Source organism: Haliotis asinina, chromosome 5 (genome assembly GCF_037392515.1).
Source record: "Haliotis asinina isolate JCU_RB_2024 chromosome 5, JCU_Hal_asi_v2, whole genome shotgun sequence".
Classification (NCBI taxonomy): Eukaryota; Metazoa; Mollusca; class Gastropoda; order Lepetellida; family Haliotidae; genus Haliotis; species Haliotis asinina.
In genome coordinates this window covers 54,295,611-54,316,030 of record NC_090284.1, presented here as the reverse complement: position 1 = coordinate 54,316,030, position 20,420 = coordinate 54,295,611, and the positions used below count along the sequence as shown (strand labels likewise).

Genomic DNA, 20,420 nt, shown 5'->3' with positions numbered 1-20,420 from the left:
AAGCGCCGCGAAAGGCTTCCAGAGTTGTGTCCCTTAGAAACATCAACATCACTCACCTTCAAGTAGCAGTAACGCTGCGGTATTGAATGTCGGTCATTCACACAGGGAAGACATCAGTCGTGGTTAAATACTTACATCGTTATGTTTTAGACTTATGGCCCGTGCCTTTTTGTCACTGGCGGTGAAATAAAAACATGAAACATTTGGGGATTTATATACCCTGTCCGTGCCTTGTAAATTGTTTTCCTGTTGTAGGCAAGACATGGGGATCGTGTATGCATGTATTTGTTAATCCAAAGATGGCATTATTTATTTGAATGTCATATTTCTAGATGCTTTTAATATGTGCATTTACAAAATGAAACCTGACAATTTCATGTAACAGTTATTGTAAATATGAGTGTATTTTGGTGTATTTTATTTAATTTATCCCTTTTTTATTTATTTTATTAACACTAAATTTATTTAACTATCATATCGTAAATGTGAGTGTGTAAATTATTTTTTTCACTTGATGTATTACCTGTTTGAACTATCTCAGATATATATCACTAAGAATGCATTATTTGTTACTTAATTGAAAAAATGTAGTTATTTTCAGCAACTCTTACAATATGTTTCCTTTATACATGTTGTCATTTGATTTCTGTAAACCTTTGTGTGTGTCTTGGCAATATGTATGAAATGTTGCAGCAGCTGTCTTAAAATAACACTGCACGGTGGCTTGTGTCTCAATCGTCGTCAGTGATATTAAGTTGCATACATGGAAACCGATTCTAATACAAGTAGCCTATAGAAACATTTAACTACATGATAGGTCATAACCAGATCAGGGATGGTGTTCTACGACAATGTGGAGTATAACAGTCAATTTTATTCGCGCACTGATTACTGAATATATTTTTACACATTTATCTCATGTTTGATTCGACGGAGCATGGTGGCCGACTGGAGATATTACAATTACCCGATGTAAAGAGTACACAAAAATGTTTGATGGTGGCAACCGATGTCCTAGTTGTATTTTGGACCTTAAATTTGGATCCAGAGATAGGTGTATGTGCGTGTGCGTGTGCGTGTGCGTGTGCGTGTATGCAGTCAATTTAACATATGGTTCAACTTATTATTATTGACTAGTCTTCGTAAAATTCTTTTTCATTTATTTTGTAACTGTCATGGCATAATCTGTCGAGACTGACTGGACTGAAATGGGATTCAGTCCTACGAGAGGCTACCGACAGCAATATTATTTGAAGACAAAATTTGCGAACATTTGCCTATAACTAGAACCAACTGTCCCAATATTGGATTAGTTAGTAAGTGTAAGGTATCCAAACTTAAACTGGATGCTTTGATATTTGTCATCTTGTTAAATGGTTCTCTGGCTACATTTATTAATTACAGCAATAACTCACTCTATTGCATGTTTTTTTATGTATAATCCGCATGTTATTTATCAAGACAACCTATATATGCTAGCTAAAATCAACAGTAGAAAGGTGGACTGGACAGGAATGAATTCACTAAATATTTGGTGGTTTTAAAATATGAAATAAATGCAAAGGTAAATGCTTGTTTATAATCATAAATATTTCTCACAATGCATCATCTACCAATTCGCCAATATGCACCAGTGTTTGACGATCTCGGCTTATTGCCTGAGTACAATGTTAGATTACATTGTAAGTCTTTAAGACTACCGTTCTAACACATCACTATCAACAATGCAGTATATTTCGCAGTGTGCTCCGATCTTTTTCAATAAGATATCAGATTGGAAAATGTCAATCGATGTGTTGTAGTGTGTAGATATTTCTATAATTCATCATTGAGAAGCTAAATCAACCACATGTGTAAAACTTCGTTGCGACAAATGACAAATGTTCTTATACCAAAAGTCAGAGTCAGTCGTCTATCAGTGTCCACGGCAGGGAGCAGTTTCCTCTTTCCATGCTTCCATGTTCCTATGTCACAACAGTCAGAAGCGTTTGGTGTTGTATTACCAAAGGTTTTGAATGATAGGAAATGTTGATGTGCAATGAAGTCTTAAGTGATTCCTGATCGTGCCATCAGTCACCCTGCCAGCTGCGCCTAGCGTTACGGCAAAAGCATTTCCCTTTACGTGCCTACATTGGCTTCCTGGACTGCGAACATTTGCTTTTGACAGAAAGTCACAACACCTTTATCGCCGACCGCGTGATTCCATGGTTTCTGATATTTTTTTCTTGCACGTGAAGAACAATGTCCATACAAAAGACTGAAACTATCCATTTCCCTATTAAATCTTTGTTGTGGTCCTTTCGAAACCTTCTGCACCTCTGTACACTCATTTCTTATAGGATGCCATCCCATAGACAGTATGTGACACCAAAACTCATAACAGCGAACAATAAATCCCATAACCCTTAACCTTCAGAATGATTGGACGGCCTTACCTATAAATAGCACACTTCCTCGTCTGTATCAGGACTGATGACCTTAAACATATCATTCCTCAACATACAGAAACATATCGAATTCTTCATCTCCTATTACCTGGTATCTTCACCTACTAAACTAACCTTGACCTGTCATTTGAGACCTTGTACACGCAAACCTGACTTTGACCTTGAAAATCTGACCTTGACCTCGGAAGCCTGACCGTGATCTCGCATACATGAACTCTATCTCCCTATCCTGATCTTCAAACAGTAGTTCACGGTGGCGGTGCATTCTGCACTTTATCAGCTGGGTGTTCTCAGGTGTCAATGAATAGAGGCTTGTCTTTTGCAGAGCGGTATACAAAGAAGGCGACCGGGGATGCCTCAGGTAGAACACACTAAGCTGAGATCAGTCGGTGTAGGAGTGACTTTGATGAAATTTTGCTTCTGATAGTTATTGAAGTCATTTTGAACGTGTTTGCTTTATTTGCTGCAATAACATATATCATAAATTCAAAATAATTTGCTGGCATGACTTGTTTTTAACGTATATGAGCATTATTTCAAATGAATCTGATTAATATATTCAGTTTTTAGAACATTTTTTTTCTCTTGATAATGACGGCTTTGTGGTTGTCATATTTTGTCATATTTGTATGATGAGAGCAAACTATATAAATATTAGTCCACAGCAGCCTAATTTATACCGTAAATGTTTTCCTGTTTTAGTCCTTATTTTCACAAGTTCACGTTCGAGGGCTTCTAGTTAACGAGTGCTGACGTACAATAGTCACCAGTTTTGTAGATGTTCACTCACACACATCACATGTTGCTTGTTAGCCACCTCGTAATCTAATCATCGTATATAGCCATATACTAGTATCCACTGGAACGCATCTTTTCCGCCTGTTAGCCCTCTGGAGTGATTCTAGCGTCCATATAGATCTATCTAACCCCATTCATGCTGCTAATTGTCATGCATTGCCAAACAAAAAGAATAATCCGATATGAAACAGCTGTTCCCGATGAGGGATATATTGCAGATATGAGGGTCTTGACGGAGGGTGCTATACCTGAGTAGACAGTGAACATAGTGCCCATCAATCAGACACTATTTTGTTAAGTCCAGTAATTTGACAAACAATCTAAAACAAGACGTTATTGCTGCATAGAATCACTCGGACAATTCAGTTGATTCTGCTTTCGTTTCATTAAGTACTTCGTAATTAGTAATGCGAAACACTAATGGTATTGTGTCCCTTGAACCACCTTAATACAACTTTTAGATTTTAGCTCGATTACGTTTCATTTACACTAATCCGTTCTTAGGACATTGTACATTACGTTGTCTTTAACGATACATGTTTAACTAAATAGTCTCCGCTAGTGCTGTGTTAATGTAGTGTTTCGGTGTTGTGTCTGTTGTTGTCGTTGCTATTTCTCTTACGTTTGTCAATTCCATCAGGACCCTCAAATATTTTCAATTGATTTTTTCCTTAACATTCATCTAGTGTTACTCTTGTTTCAGGGTACACACTACGCCGCATTAAGGGTTATCTTACTCTGATTGTTTTGACTTTTTGACATTTTCTCATTTTTAATAATATACAGTCAAGATTTTAGATTATATTTTATTTAACTGACTGCCAAAAGAAATTTTCAAAGGACATAATTGTGATAAGAAAAATTAAAAACGCTAGTACCTTTTGGTTCAGGTTTGGATCCAGAATTACTTCATGGTTTACGCGTTGGTGACACCACGCGAAATAATACAAAGAAGATATCCTTGTTATAATGGCTGGGCTTAGTCCGCATATAACAGGTCGACTCACATCATCCTTGTACATCTGGGTGTTGCGCTGGACAATCGGTAATACTGATGACGTTACCGACGTCACTGGAATGCGGTTACCTTGACCCTGGACGTTATCACTGTTTCTTGAAAGGCGTCACATAAGGGCGAACGAATTATTGTGTGAATCGCAAAATATCAGATCTTCAATATTCATGACCACCTCAAACACTGACACCGCTGCCTCCAATCGGACCGACTTCGTACACGCTGACCATGCCTTCCCCACCACATAGGGACACATTTGTTGTCTTCTGGGTGATCTCAATAAGTAGACAACGCTTGAAGGTCAGTCACCAGTCCCGTACTTACTAACCGACAACTTACTTACCGGCAGTCTTGACTCGTGTCTTCTAAGGTTGCAGCGTCAGTGTCTGTTTGGTCTGCAGGAACCGCTGCAGTCTCCATGCCAATCTCCGTCTTACCGTTATCAAAACGTCCAGTGTCTCTTATGTCTAACATGGGCTGCACTGTACATCGGGATAATGATGGCAACACTGATATACCCGAAGGTTGTCACTGCATGGGTGTAGGTTATTCACATCTTTGTTGCCTACAGCTTCATCTGGTGTCATCCTCGGCAATCTGAGAACAGGTATCAGTGTGTATACGCGTTATGCCATACGGGGCCATTGTCTAACGCCGGAAAACAAGAACATTCTGAGCGTTCTTCTAGTTGAGCCAGTTAGATTAGTTTTTACACCGCACAGGCAGCAGTAAGCCTGGGTTGAAGTTGTTATTATACATTTAGTCTTGTCCAGTTATGTCTGTTATTGTTTTGGCCATTCCATTTTCAAATTGGTAAAGTTTCCTTTGGCTGTCAGTAAGTACATTTTACATCCTTTTGGACTGAATCAAATTACTTTGCCCAAACCCTATGTGACAAAGAGTAAGAGCACCCCAAAGCAAACATGAACGCGTCTGAATTGCATTTCACTGTTTTGTTTTGAGCATGACAAGGAAGGATACAATAATGTTATTTTATTGCACATGTTTTTGGGGTCCACTTTTTGCGATATGCCTCAGATGCTTTTATGTCCGTAGCAATTTTCTTTGTAACGAATTCCCATTTCATTTTCATAAACCCGGAATGCCTTTTTCCCATTGTATAAAAATGAAATGTATTTAGCCCTTTGTAACAAAGTGTATCGTTCCCATGGATACCTTATTAATCATCAATTTTTTCACCTAATTCTTGTGTGTTTTTTATAGTTTTTTTATCTGTTTGTGTGTGTGTTAACCCTCTCATTTAGAATAGTTTGATCAAAAAACTAATATCTAATTTTTTTACTTTCGTAATTTATACTGATAAACTCATGATCCTTTAAAAATCATTTGTTAAGGCATTAAGACTCCGTTGTCGTGTTTCCTAAAGTGTTTTTCTTAAATGTAATGAACTCACGTGCACACATGCTTGCTAATATGCTAGAGCTTATTGGTGCCAAAGGACGCAAATCATCGTTGTAAATATGTTGGTGTTACTGGGGAAATCCTCATTGGAAGTTGCCTGCTGTTTCAGAGGATAAAGATACGGAGGAAAGACAGCCTGGTCCATCTTCTGACGAGAATGTCCGTGGAGATGCTGAACTCTTGACTTTAGCTAAGGTGATGATATACCCGACCATGCACATGGTTTCTTTGTATATTGTTTTACGCCGCACTCAGCAATATTCCAGCCATATGGCGGCACTCGGAAGAATCGAGTCAATCGACGAAGCAATAGCATGAGCATCGATCTACCACACTGGGACACGATGAAATGAGTCAACCAAGTCAGTGAATCTGACCAGATCCCATTAGTCGCCTCTTACGACAAGCGTGACGACCGATTCTAACACGGATTTTTACGGGTCCACACACGGAAGTCAGCTGCGCTCAAATTTGGTGTCGCATGCAAAATGGGTGCAACATATTTTCTCTATTAAGAGCAGAAAGGGTAAGGTCAGTCAAAAGTCGATGTGTGTCCGTGGATAATAAGTTGTAGAGAGTCAATTTGACATTTAGTGAAGAGGACAGTAAATGCAAATAATATTCCTACTTTCAGGAATTAGGTCATATTGAAGAACTCCCAGAGGAAGAAGCTGCCAAAATTGCTGCCAAGAAGATAGCAGAAAACACTTCCCATAACCGCGGATGGTACCGAATCAACGCAACACGTTTCTTCTCGGGTGGAAAGAAACTTGTCCCCCGCGTTCTGACCTCATTCCAAGACGTAAGTACAGCTGGATGTTATGTCTGAGAGTTGAGCCACACTGGGGCACAAATATTGGCAGAGTATCCTGTCGTCACACATCCATCACCCCACCCTTTACATCCCCTGTAACCAGACCATTTGTGCTACACGCTCAACTTACGTTTTTAATATATTTTAAAATTCAGTTAAATTCTACTAAAAAGAAGTCAAAGAACAACCAGTCTTTCAGGCTTCACGATTATATCAGTACCGTGAGGTTACACCTGTTCCTGTAACTAACACAGCTGTTTTCAACGCAAGTTTTAGATTTCTGTTTTACAAATCCATAGGAAAATAATATCGTAACTTGTCACTTCACTCATGTGAAATGTTCCATTAACATCCATTGGAGACAACCATTCCACTTGGCTCCATGACCAAACTGTAACTAAGCGCCACGATCATGCGTTTTTCGTATCATCAGTGTGATTATCACGGTAATGTTTTAGTGCTTTTTCTTTGTAGCGTTACATTTGTCTTGTCAATCACGCATTACCCCAGAGCAACCTGTCGCAGTCATCACTTTGCCATTCATCATCATGTCTGATACACACTAGGGTATAATGTCTTCAGTCAGTATTCGAAGAGTACCATTACATACGTCTACTCTTTGTCGTATTTAATGTTCCTCTTATATGTTATTCTCTACTACATGTATTAATAGATAAGCAGAAATGCCTTCTCTTCTATGCTATTCAATGTTGGCATGGCAGTTACAGCTTTCTTTAATATACAGATACGTGTAACTTTATCTGGCGTTTAGATGTTGTCTTCTAATTTGTGAAAGTGTTTTGCTAAAACTACTGAATAACAAAATATGTGATACTGCGTCCTTTAATTTGGTAATGAATACGTTTGAAGGTTGTAATTGTTTTAATATGGTATTACAATATGTCAACTATGAATATCCAGTTATGAAATGATTTCAATAACCAGCAACTCCTGTCCCTGCTTATTAGTTTTCTTAACAGCTTATTGTGCAGATTCCTTTCATATATGCTTTAGAATAAAGCATTTGAATTATTTTGTTCTGATTCTGGACAGTTAGCTGATCGGAAGGTATGTAACCTGCATTCTAAATGTCTCCTCTACCGTTTAGTTTTGTTTCAACTTTTGGTTGAATTTAGACGCATGCTTCCTTACTTTAGTCTTCCCTCACTGTGTGCACCTTACAGCATCGCCACGACAGGATCGTAGAGTCTCATCACTAAAGTGACCACAGAGATGGATGATGTTGTTCTATCAGAGAGATGGGTGATGTGTAACCATGGCGATAGAGATGGGCGTTGGTAAACTTTTAAGGAGAGAGAATAAATGATGTGTAACCGTGGCGACACAGATAGGTGATGCTGACCTACCGAGAGAAATAGAGATGGGTTATGTGTAACCTTGAGCATAGAACTACGGGATGCTAAACCATTGAGAGAGATAGAGATGGATTGTGTGTAACCCTGGCAACAGAGGTGGGTGATGTTGAACCGTCGAGAGAGATAAGAGATGGATTGTGTGTAACCTTGATCATAGAACTAGGGAATGCTAAACCATTGAGAGTGACAGAGATGGATTGTGTGTAACCCTGGCAACAGAGATGGGTGATGTTGAACCGTCGAGGGAGACAAACGATGGGTAATGTGTAATGTTGAAAATAGAGATTGGGGATTCTATACCACCGATAGCGATATAGAAGGATTATGATGACATGGATACAGAAACGTGGAAGACTGCGACTTCATCGAGAAATATAAAGATACAGCAACTGTTAAACAAAGAATATGACGGCTACTTCCTACATTTCGAGATTGGTTGTTTTGAACCACCGAAATTCTGACTTCTCAAAGACTTTAAACATCTAGCTGAATGTCTCTGAAATCTATACTGCATGACCACATGATAAACGTGTCAAAACCATCTGACTCCACAGCCAGATTAAACCATGACAAAGCATCTGAATATGGCCGAATTTACGCATGGACATATAGAGTCTCCTGGGGCCATCAGCTATGTAGAATGTATGCCAATTATTGCAGAATGCTCACTTACAGACACGATAATACCAATAAAACTGAAATCGTCGCGCACAAGTGATAATAGTCTTACACCCTCATACACAATAACAATAACGACGTCGATATGCTATGCTTTATTCGTCTAATACATATGTAACATAGCCTCATCTAAGGGCATTGTAAACGTATATTAAAACTGCACTGTCATTCCGTTCCTTAATTTACAGAAATGAATAACAACATTGTTTATTTCAGCTTCAGCAACGTTGTTACCTTATCTCCTATTAAAGAGACGCCAATGTATAAAGGCTGGCACCGAATCATACTTCGACACTTTCTTTTTCACATTTGTCTCATCCACTTATTTAACCTTAAGTATTTTATCCATGCAAATATAATTTTCCACGTAATGCAAACATACTGCATAGCATGCTTAAAGATCCTGTGTGTTTACGATTTAGAAATCCTGGACTGTCCTTCCTTCAGGATGTGGTCTGGTCAACGGAACCTAACACTGCACCTGTCGACTGAAACGAAGACAGTTGCAATTGGACTATTAATTAGAAACAAATTTTCCTCGAAACTTGTTTGCAGTGTGTGGACTTGAAACGTAACATACTAAACTAGAGTCGGTACTGCTTTCCTACGAATATTATAACAATAACAAATATTTTAGATACAATTCGTCCATAAATTACCAGATGCCCGACAGCCGAATCAACATGCATCTGGTATAAACATTTTACATGAATTTCATCAAGTTTCTGAAGTCTAAATCACCTCTGCATCCAACATTTATTGGTGTTTTGTGTATCGAGGACCTCAACGAATATATTAATTTGTAGCCTTTTTGTTTAAAATTTCCATTTTACGAAATACATGAATTTCATGCAAATTTCACATTTTTCGTAAATTCCTGGTATATTTATGTTTCAAATGCATTTGATTTGGGTATTTTTAGTAGATAGTTTTCCCGTTGACGATTAGCAACCCAGTATCCTCTTTCTATCAAGTGGTGACATTTCTACATATCGCTGGTGTTTGTATTTCCCTAAGCACATGTATATAACACAATGGTCGAGTGAAACCAAATTGAGTATCTTGCGCCTTTGGGTATTCTTTTCAAACGCTGCAGAAGAAAGGTTTGTTATATACTGTGTACAATGTGACAACGAAACGTATAAACCAACGTCTATGTATGCCCTGGTGTTAAATAATAGTAAATGCATACAGTCCTTAGAATTGAAACAGTGCTTGATGCATTTTGTGTTCTGTTATGTATTTGAAGAGATTGTGTAGCCAGTCTGAGGATAGGTGACCCTGACGTCAATGCTGAGTTACCTCCCTTGGGGACACCAGAAACCTGTGATCGCGGGTTTATGTCTCAGTTTATCAAAGTGGTAAACGCATTGGATTTCCTGCATCACTTTGGGATTTCCTCCTACATCCGGGGAACGGTAGGGTAGCCTAATGGGTTAAAGCGTGCGCTCGTCACGCCGAAGAGCCGATTTCGTTTCCCTACATGTGTACATTGTGTGAAGCCCATTTCCGGTGTTTCTGGTCGATCAGTCATGATGTATGCTTCAGCAATATGTATTCCGGGAACAGCAAATACCAGTGAACGAACTAGATCTGTATATTTTATTAAGTATAATGATGACATCTGAGATATATAGATCCGCGAGTCTGATCATATTGTGCAATTAGTCTAATCATTCTCGAATTTCGATTCCAAATCTGGGCTGAAAATATACATAGGTCAATCCAATACTTACACCAGAATAGTTTAGAGTTTTATTCCGTTGTTTATGCAATCATGCAGGGCGTCCAATATCACAGATGAACTTACCTAACCAGACGAGTACTATTAATTACCAAATGGGGTTGTTTCAACACGTCAGTTCAAACTGACTAAATACTTTCAAAAAGAGTTTTAACTGTAGAATAAACCAGGAGTGACTCATTCAGTATCACAAAGCCAGATGCCACTTCAACAGATGTGTTAAATCAGTATAAGAATAATTCAGTCTGTTGAATCAGGCCAGAAGCTAAATAAAATTCAACAGGTCTGTTTAATAAGACTTCAGACTACAACACGTCTGTAAAACAAGACTGAATGTCAGTCAATCCAACAGATTTCGTGGACAAGACGTGATGATAAGTTAGATATATCTACGTCGTGTATTGCATACATTTCACAGCATGCTTGATGTGGGTATACATGTATATGATAGCAACAAGCCATATCACTTAAGGCTTAATACGTCCACTGTACCTCACCTGTTTGTCTGACACCTGTGCCTCAATACATCTGCAGCTGTACGAGCGCATCCAGCTGCCAGAGGATGAACGGGCAGACCATGCTAAATCCATCACTAAGAATATTGACCACAGTGACGGAGGACGCAGGCCTGTCATCGAGTTCACCGCCGCCGCTGTTGCAGTCATGGAAAATGAGGGTAAAGTCAGAATCGGAATCCGTCGTCATGGCAAACTGGACGTCCCTGTCACAGTAAGGTGAGTAATATGGCCTTGTACATGCAACTGTATATAGCATTATGCATGCATCTATTCATAGTTTTATCATGGATCTGTTTATAGCATTATGCATGCATCTGTTCATAGCATTATACAGGGATCTGTTGATAACATTATATATGCATCTATTCATAGCGTTATACATGCATCTGTTCATAGTATTATACATGCATCTCTTCATAGTATTATACATGTATCTCTTCATAGTATTATACATCCGTCTGTTTATAGCATTATACAAACATTTGGTTATAGTCATATACATACGTCTCTTCTTTCAATACATGTATCATTTAATATTATACATGCACGTTGTGCAAGCATCTGTTCGTAGCATTATATATGCATCTGTTTATAGCAGTATACATGCATCTGTTTATAGCATTATACATGCATCTGTTTATAGCATTATACATGCATCTGTTTATAGCAGTATACATGCATCTGTTTATAGCATTATACATGCATTTGTTTATAGCATAATCTGTTCACAGTATTAGACATGCATCTGGTCATATTATACAAACATCTGTTGATTACATAATACATGCTCCGTCTTTATCATTATACAATGTACACTCTTCTGTTGATGACATTGTGTATCCCTATGTTGGTATTACATTGATGATATATATCTGTTCATTGCTTTATAGACGCTTCAAATAAACACTTTGTATACATTATTATACACATACCTGATGACCCTATACATATTTCTGTGGGTGACATGATACACACTGAAGTTGATGGCATTGGGCTTATATCTGTTGTTGGTATAACGCAGTTCGTGGATTCATAAACGCTGCCCTTTATGGCATTGTCCGATAAATGTTTGGCTATTGGAAGCATACACACATATCTTTCCTCGACCAGTTAATTGACGCTGTGTGTTGATGTGACGTTCCAGTGAATGTACGTTGATGGATGTGTTTATGACATGTTGTCCGATAAATGTTTGGCTATTGGAAGCATACACACATATCTTTCCTCGACCAGTTAATTGACGCTGTGTGTTGATGTGACGTTCCAGTGAATGTACGTTGATGGATGTGTTTATGACATGTTGTCCGATAAATGTTTGGCTATTGGAAGCATACACACATATCTTTCCTCGACCAGTTAATTGACGCTGTGTGTTGATGTGACGTTCCAGTGAATGTACGTTGATGGATGTGTTTATGACATGTTGTCCGATAAATGTTTGGCTATTGGAAGCATACACACATATCTTTCCTCGACCAGTTAATTGACGCTGTGTGTTGATGTGACGTTCCAGTGAATGTACGTTGATTGATGTGTTTATGACATGTTGTCCGATAAATGTTTGGCTATTGGAAACCTACACACATATCTTTCCTCGACCAGTTAATTGACGCTGTGTGTTGATGTGACGTTCCAGTGAATGTACGTTGATGGATGTGTTTATGACATGTTGTCCGATAAATGTTTGGCTATTGGAAGTATACACACATATCTTTCCTCGACCAGTTAATTGACGCTGTGTGTTGATGTGACGTTCCAGTGAATGTACGTTGATGGATGTGTTTATGGGATGGAAAATGCTACTATTATTATCTGGTTTATGTGGCAAATCTGGGAAGTGCCACTGTACGTGTTTCATTCATTTTTATAACTTAATAAGTTATCATGGGTTGGGATGGCGTAAGGGTCCTCAGCTCTAACTGCCCCTATATTTAAAGCCCTGCTCTGTCAACCCTTTACCGATTATTTGCGATACATCATCATATCGTTTTGTTGACAACGTAACCATAACCTGTCAAGCCTCTTTAAAGGAATCAGTTGCATTACGGGAAATGAAAAATAGCTTGACGACGATTCTCTCTTTCAGAGTGGAAACTATCAACGGCACTGCTCTGGCCGGCGAGGACTACAAGCCGTTTGACGAGAAAGTGAAATTTGCCGCCAATGAAATCCTTCGCCAGATTTACATTGAGATCGTTGACGACTGTGAATGGGAACCGGATGAGTTTTTCTTTGTGAAAATGGCTGCAGAACCTGATGTAGACGTCGCATTCGGCAACATCGCCATCTGCCAGGTGACCATCATCAACGATGATGGTACGTACACGTCGGTCTACCTGCATACAAAGGTTTGATTGTCTTCCACACACCATTCTATGAGTGAGTATGATGGTACGTACACGTCGGTCTACCTGCATACAAAGAGTTGATTGTCTTCCACACACCATTCTATATCGTGAGTGGGTATGATGGTACGCCGCTGATAGAAATATTACAGCAATATCACAAACGGATTTCAAAAATCGCATTGAGGATCGAATCGAATCGGGTCTTTTGCAGGACGAGCGAACGCTTTATCCACAAGGCTGATTGTTTCAGCGGTTGTTGGATAAACATGACGTAGCTAGAGAATGTCTGCTGATCTGATAGCCGTTCCTAACGGCATGAGGGTAACCAAGGTGACGAAACGTTCGATCATCCGATTTCGATTCCAAGTATGGGTACATGTGTGATCTCTGAATCCCATTTCTATGATGTTGCACCATATACTTTAAAGGGTAGTAACACCATACACAGTTATTGATGGAACTGATGTTCAGTCTGTCGATCGTTGGCTTTCAAACTGTTTGTTATGATAAGTGAATTTTTCTTGCTATTGAAAGGACAAACACGGGACTGAGTAGGACGGAGAGCCCACCTTCTCACTCCATTGACAGACTGACTTCAGTTTTACGCCGGTTTTAGCAATATTCCAGCAACATCACAGCGGGGAACACCATAAATAGGCTTTACACATTATACCCATGTGGGGATTTTCTCGCTCGAGGTAACCACGTGAACATATCTTCTTTCCACAGAGCCGGGCTTGTTGGAGTTTGCAAAGCCCAGCATCGTCGTGAAAGAAAGTAGTCGTCTGGCATCTATCCCCGTGTCACGTAGAAACGGCGCTGACGGTCACGTGTCAGTGACATGGAAGACCAAGGACATCACTGCCCTCAACAACAAGGATTACGAGGGAGGAGAGGGAACACTGAAATTTGACAACCAGGAAACAAGCAAGACCATCGACCTGCCTATCTTTGAGAGCAACGTAAGTTGGTACTGATCTAAAGGGTAATTAGGGAAAATGGGAATACCAAACTGTATCTATCTATGTGGTGTTCCTTTCGCGAACACCCCATGCCAGAAAGGATAGTACTTAGGTGTCGAGATGCACTGACGTTTTGAATTCAGAACTTTTTCAAAGCCAAGATGGACAGATCGTGTACTTATACGGACTTAATACACTTTGTCTGATCTTGAGCTTCATTTCCTTTCCTGTAATGTGTACTAAGCTAATGCATTAGTCTTATTGTTTCTAAGCGATAACAGGGTGGATGAAGCGGCGAAAGGCCTTGGTTTTACTCCCAACAGGGGTACCAAGTGTGTTGCGCATTTATGGTGTCAGCTGGCATTGTGTTGCTGGAATATTGCTAGAAGCTTCTTAAAACCATATCCAGTCCAATGTACTTGGAAATAGACTCTTTATATGTACAAGTTCCACATTGTTGTTTCACAGAAACCGGAGCGAGATGAAAGTTTCCAGATTGAGCTCTTAGAGACAGACGGTGGTGCCACGCTGGGCAAGATCACCAAATGCATCATCACCATTGTTAACGACGAAGGTACTTCATAATCGACGTCAGGGTTAAAACGATGCCTTTATACGTGTAAAAATGGTTTATCACGTCTATGTTATATTCTGTCCTACTTGCCATGATGGATCAGTGTCCTTGACATATGAGATATGACGAGATTAATTTTCTGCCTGAACATGATATCAGTCATGTCATGTTGACCTCAACTTTGGAATATTTAGAGGATCTTTATTTCAGAGTTCAATGGTTTGGTGAGCCGCATTGTCAGCCTGACGAAAGCCAACCTGGACTCTCTGCAGCTAGAGAAATCCACATATGTCACCCAATTCAAGGATGCCATGAACGTGAACGGAGGGGATATTGAGAACGCCACCTTCATTGACTACATTCTGCATTTCTGTACTTTCTTCTGGAAGGTAATATTTAAACCAAAGGGGAGAACCATTCTGTACTACCTGTGAAATTTGTGAAGCGAATTTGGGTCTAATTTGAATGACAAATAAACAATCGTAAACATGTGACAAAGGAAGATAAACACACATGCCAATTGGATTCTTCACACCCCACACCCCACACCCCACACCCCACACCCCACACCCCACACCTCACAAAGTAAGTCTATGCTCATGTTTCCACCCGATGTTCACATGAACCCTTGGATTCTATTTTGGTAGCGATGTTGAGGATTCAAGATATATCGATAATCCTTTTATTCAGAGAAGTCAGTAACATCATGTTAGATTGATTATCATATTTTCATAAATCCTCTTTTCATCATCATCGGTGTACAAGATTGTGCTTTGGACAAATTATGCTTACATAGAACACAAGTGAACACATCACTATACTGTTTGTTTTATATATTTGACAACCAGATCCTGTTCGCCTTTGTCCCTCCAACCCAGTACTTAGGAGGATGGCCAACGTTCATCATTTCTTTAGCTGTTATCGGTTTTCTTACCGCCATCATCGGCGACCTTGCCACGATATTCGGCTGCCTGATTGGTCTGGAAAAAACAATCACCGCTATAACGTTGGTTGCCTTGGGAACCAGTATGCCGGACACGTTTGCCAGTAAGACTGCGGCAACGATGGAGAAATACGCTGACAGCTCAGTGGGCAACGTCAACGGCAGTAACTCTGTCAACGTGTTCCTTGGTCTTGGCCTTCCGTGGGTCATCGCATCCATATACTGGACTGCAAAGGTCAGTCATTGTTCCAACATGCTTAGCCCTGATTATGGTTACAAGGATGGCATTGTCGTCCTGGGTCTCCTTTCTCAAAGGTGATTGTAAGCTACTAAGTTAAACTTACTGCATTGCTAAAGAATAGGAGTTAAAGTTAACCGTAGTAAAGGCTGTCCCTGGGCTCAGCAATGCGCTGTGCTCATTTGCGTTCTTTGCGCACGCCCGAAATGAATTGCAGGTTCCGGTTCCGGTTAGCTTCAGTAATGTTTCCTGGTTTGTCGGCATCGTAGATTCAATAAAGTGGTTAACATCTAAGAATTCCATCATTCCAAACTTTTATTATTCCAGACTTCTGAATCGAGCCGACAAACCGAAATGTAAATTGAACACTGTCCAAAGCCTTAAAGCCCACTCACTTACTCACTCGTTGCCTTTTGCAGGGCGACGTCTTCAAGGTGGAAGCAGGCTCTCTAGGATTCAGTGTGGTGTTGTATACCGTTGCTGCCATTATTGCCATTTCGTTGTTCATAACTCGACGGTTCCTCGGTGCGTTCGGCAAAGGTGAACTTGGGGGCCCAAACATCACCAAATGGATTAGCGGTGCAATCATGATAAGCCTTTGGGTTTTATACGTGGTATTCTCATCTCTTCAAGCAAAGAAAATTATCAACGTCCAATTTTAGATATCTGTTCAGAGGTTGTTACAGTTATTTTCCTATTCGTACACTAACGCACTCAATCACAACTCGTCGCTATTCTGGCCGAATATGCTCTCTTGTACATTCAGATGTACAATGTAGCCAACTGAAAAATGACGAACGCAGCCCGTAAGAATTAAAGTTTTCCTCCACCAAGAAACAACATAAAAAATATGTCCGAAGTGTTAGTGATTGAGATGAAGAATTGTGAGGTTGAACATTTATTGTTATTTCGGGCAGTATTTATGTTGGAATGGATGAGAGGCAAGAGTCATTTCATGGTAAACAAAATCGGTGAAAATTAGAATAATAATTATCTGACTCACCAAACCAGTTTGACAAGTGCACCTTCATGATGAAAGAGGCACAGATCAGAATATACCGACATAAATAGGACTTTTGTCCACACGTCGGCTTCTAGTTTGACGCACATGTTCTTTTGTCGTGCCTGCATGTGCATCATTATATGTGTCATCGCAGAGGGATCCTGATGGGATTAAGGGAGGTAATATTTGGGATCTTTAGTCAGAAGTCATTGTTTGTTGACTTTTCATTTTGTTGAACACTTAAACAAAGTACATGCTGTCAAGTTGAATCGCAAATGCGGAGACAGTTGCTTCTACGTTGGATCCATCTCGTGGTTTGCAAAATACCAAATTCTGCTGTGTTGTTGAATCTAGTCATGTACGAGATTCAGGTGGATTTGCAATAACATGAAGAGTAAAGTTGTAATTAACACGAAGTAGTTCCACGGAGATCTTTCACATTGTAAATTCAGGGCCATCTTGCGTTTTCAACATGTACAAAACAGGACACCCCATCAAGACCCTCGTTGCGCTACTGTTGTTTATTGTTGTTATGTTTCAATAAAGGAAAACTATTCTTCACACTCCCGTTTCGTGTGACTGAATGCCAACTGAATACCAAGAAACCTATCTATCCTTTGTAAGATGACGACCTTTTCTATGTCATCTTCTTTGGTATTCTCATCTGAAGAATCGGGATATAAGTTACCAGTTCCATCAAACGGCAAACGTCTTTGCCTAGCGATGAACTGACTTGATTATGACACTGTGACCGAGAACATGCCTGTTACGTACATCGTGTTAAACACTCTTCACAAAAGGAATATCGCCATACCCTGTGTACTGTTTCTAAGTTGGAAACCATTCTCTGAAATGTACAAGTAATCGACTACTTTTTATACATATGTAAATTAGTAATCTAATGTATATGCGCCAGGTGTGTATATGTGCCTTGTTTGGTTTATATATATAGTGTAATACTAAATCACCGGATTCGGCAGCTTCATAGAGGTGTATTAAGTTGTTTCAGTAGCTATTTAATTATCATATTTCATCTCACTTGTCTTTCTGTGGCAAGTTGTTAGAAACGAGTGACTGTCAGTCATGTACGAAAGGTGTGAATGTATGACTTCTAATATACATGATTTCTTTTTACTTGAATTTATAATTGCACTTGTTGTTATATTGGACATTTATAAAATATGTTCATGAATTCAAAGATGCTTTCACGATAAACATCTCTTTTGAACACAGTGACATTGTCAGTCATAGCGTATGATGTCTAGAACATTTGTGACCCAATCGTTTCAAATTAAATGTTCAGCAGTATAATGTTGAAATATGTACCTTCATTTTATCCTTCTGTTTCAGTGTTAATACAAAACAGTTTTCGGTGTGATTATTGATTAATGAAACAATCATGTGTTATACATCTGAAATTCTATTTTTAAGATTGTAGATGAAGGGGGCTATGAAGAGTTCGCAAATGACAACTACCTCTTGAGGCTTCATATATTAGCTACTGTGTGTTGGCTATCTCATTGACCTTGTATGCAAGAGTTTGACAGAACAGATGAATGAAAGAAAGAACGAATGATGAAATGAACGACCGATGTTTTCATATTTAAACTAAGTAACAAGAGTGATAGGTCAGTCTCCTCCCATTCGCAGTAGCTGCATCCTTGAACACTAGCATAAAATCGAACTTAGATCCAGTTAAATGACTAGTTTGGCAAGGTTAATGGTGTAACATGAATATTATTTTTTTTTTCTATTGAATCTAACATTCTTGTCACTTGTGGCCTTTTATAACTTTACCTTGAGTAATTACCTGTCGCTATAGTGTAGATGGATACGTCCTTTACATGTTACTCCTCCGCTAGGGCCTGCGTTGTATTGTGACGTACTTTTTAAATATTTATTTGCTTTGTATACTTATTTGAATAATGAAATAAAACTTATCAAACTTATACTGTTTTGTCGTTTACTGTATGTCTACTATTCAGACCTCTCAATGCTACGCAGCGCAGCGCAGCGCAGCGCAGCGCAGCGCAGCGCAACGCAAGGCAACGCCGACTAGACTGCGTCTACCACTGAGACAATTGCCAATTTGGGCCAATGTGTGACAGTTAGAATGGAGGTAGTTAAGGATCTCAGCGCTAGTCGTATCTCCCACAGTTTAACATTTTAACATACAACAGACAATTAAATATTTGATACACGCGAATTATACTTTAAAAGATGCATGGAGGGAAACAAACCCCTTCGAGAACAGATGTACCTGGCGTCAGTCTACTCCAGTTGAACAAGCTCGACTAGACAATTTTTTTATCTCTCATAATTTACTGCAAATTGTTATGAATTGTGATATAAGCCAATGTATAGATTCAGATCATTCACCTATTTCTATGGCATATCCCTAACTGAAACTCAAAGAAGAAAAGAATTTTGGAAATTAAATAACTCTTTATGACAAGATCCAAAGTATATACAGTCAGTCATGGAAACTAACAAGAACACTTTAAACAAATATAGATTCAAACAGACTACAAAAACCCAAAACACCAAACTAATGATCAACTTCTGTGGGAAATGATTCACTCTGATGGAAATTAGAAGCCTAACAATTTACTATACATCAACAAAGAAGTAAAAAGATTAGAATTAATGACCTAGAAACATTATTGTATGATTTAGAGATAGAGCTGAATGATAACGATAACCCAAATAACAGAGAGGAAATATTAAAGAGAATAAATGATATAAACACTGGACTTAATGAATTTGAAACAAAAAAACCAAAGGGGTCCTTTATTAGATTCAAAGCAAAACGGTTCGAGCAGGGAGAAAAACCAAACATATTTTTTTCATGTTTTTATATTTGGAATGTAGAAATTTTCTAAACGAGTCTATGTCAGAATTTTTTTTAATGATCGATCAACCATTACAGATCAGGAAGAAATGTTAAAAGAAACCCAATCCTTTTACGAAAACTGCACACAAATTAATCTTGATTCTTTGTTAAACAAGTATGGTATGACAAAACTAATTGAAGATAGTGCCGCAACATTAGAGCGAGAACTAACATATACAGAAGCCCAAGAGGCATTGTAAAAAATGAAAAACGATAACAGTCCTGGGCCAGACGGGTTTATAGCAGAATTTTTCAATAAATAAATTCTTGATAAATTCTTAAAACTATGCATATCAAAATGAAAATCTGTCAGCTACTCCGAAACAAGCATCGATCCAATGAAACGATTCATGCTACAAGCTTGGGTTACTGAAAATTCTATTCCGAATCTTCACGGATTCACATAAATATCCATTTCTAGAACTGAGCCCCCACGAAGAGAAAACACGTTCATGATTTCAGTTATATTATCTGTAGATGAAAATACTTGTTGCTCACGTAAAAGTCATCAGCTAAGAATAAGCTTCAAACGTGTAAAATAGTGTACTTTTTAAACGATTTACACAGAGTATAAGGGACAATACTCAGAGAGGACTTAGGAATGGGGCGAATTAAGCGCTTGTAAAATCTTCAAATGATGCCAAGGT

The 20,420-nt window shown here is 38.9% G+C and overlaps 1 protein-coding gene across 6 annotated transcripts in view; it reads left to right on the top strand.

Annotated features, from left to right (window-relative positions):
* LOC137284835 (sodium/calcium exchanger Calx-like) overlaps positions 1-18,829 on the top strand; it is a 54,732-nt gene extending 35,903 nt beyond the window's left edge. For 2 of the 6 annotated variants that reach the window (XM_067816845.1, XM_067816846.1), the window contains exons 3-13: positions 2,773-2,808; positions 5,792-5,877; positions 6,317-6,484; positions 7,550-7,564; positions 10,829-11,028; positions 12,899-13,128; positions 13,890-14,122; positions 14,591-14,696; positions 14,907-15,085; positions 15,545-15,874; positions 16,297-18,829. In XM_067816845.1, the coding sequence (XP_067672946.1) occupies positions 2,773-2,808; positions 5,792-5,877; positions 6,317-6,484; positions 7,550-7,564; positions 10,829-11,028; positions 12,899-13,128; positions 13,890-14,122; positions 14,591-14,696; positions 14,907-15,085; positions 15,545-15,874; positions 16,297-16,539 (1,826 nt within the window). In that variant the 3' untranslated portion in view covers positions 16,540-18,829. The remainder of the gene's footprint in view (positions 1-2,772; positions 2,809-5,791; positions 5,878-6,316; positions 6,485-7,549; positions 7,565-10,828; positions 11,029-12,898; positions 13,129-13,889; positions 14,123-14,590; positions 14,697-14,906; positions 15,086-15,544; positions 15,875-16,296) is intronic. The other 4 variants (XM_067816847.1, XM_067816848.1, XM_067816849.1 and 1 more) reach the window with 3 other exon arrangements.
* Positions 18,830-20,420: the final 1,591 nt, after the last annotated feature.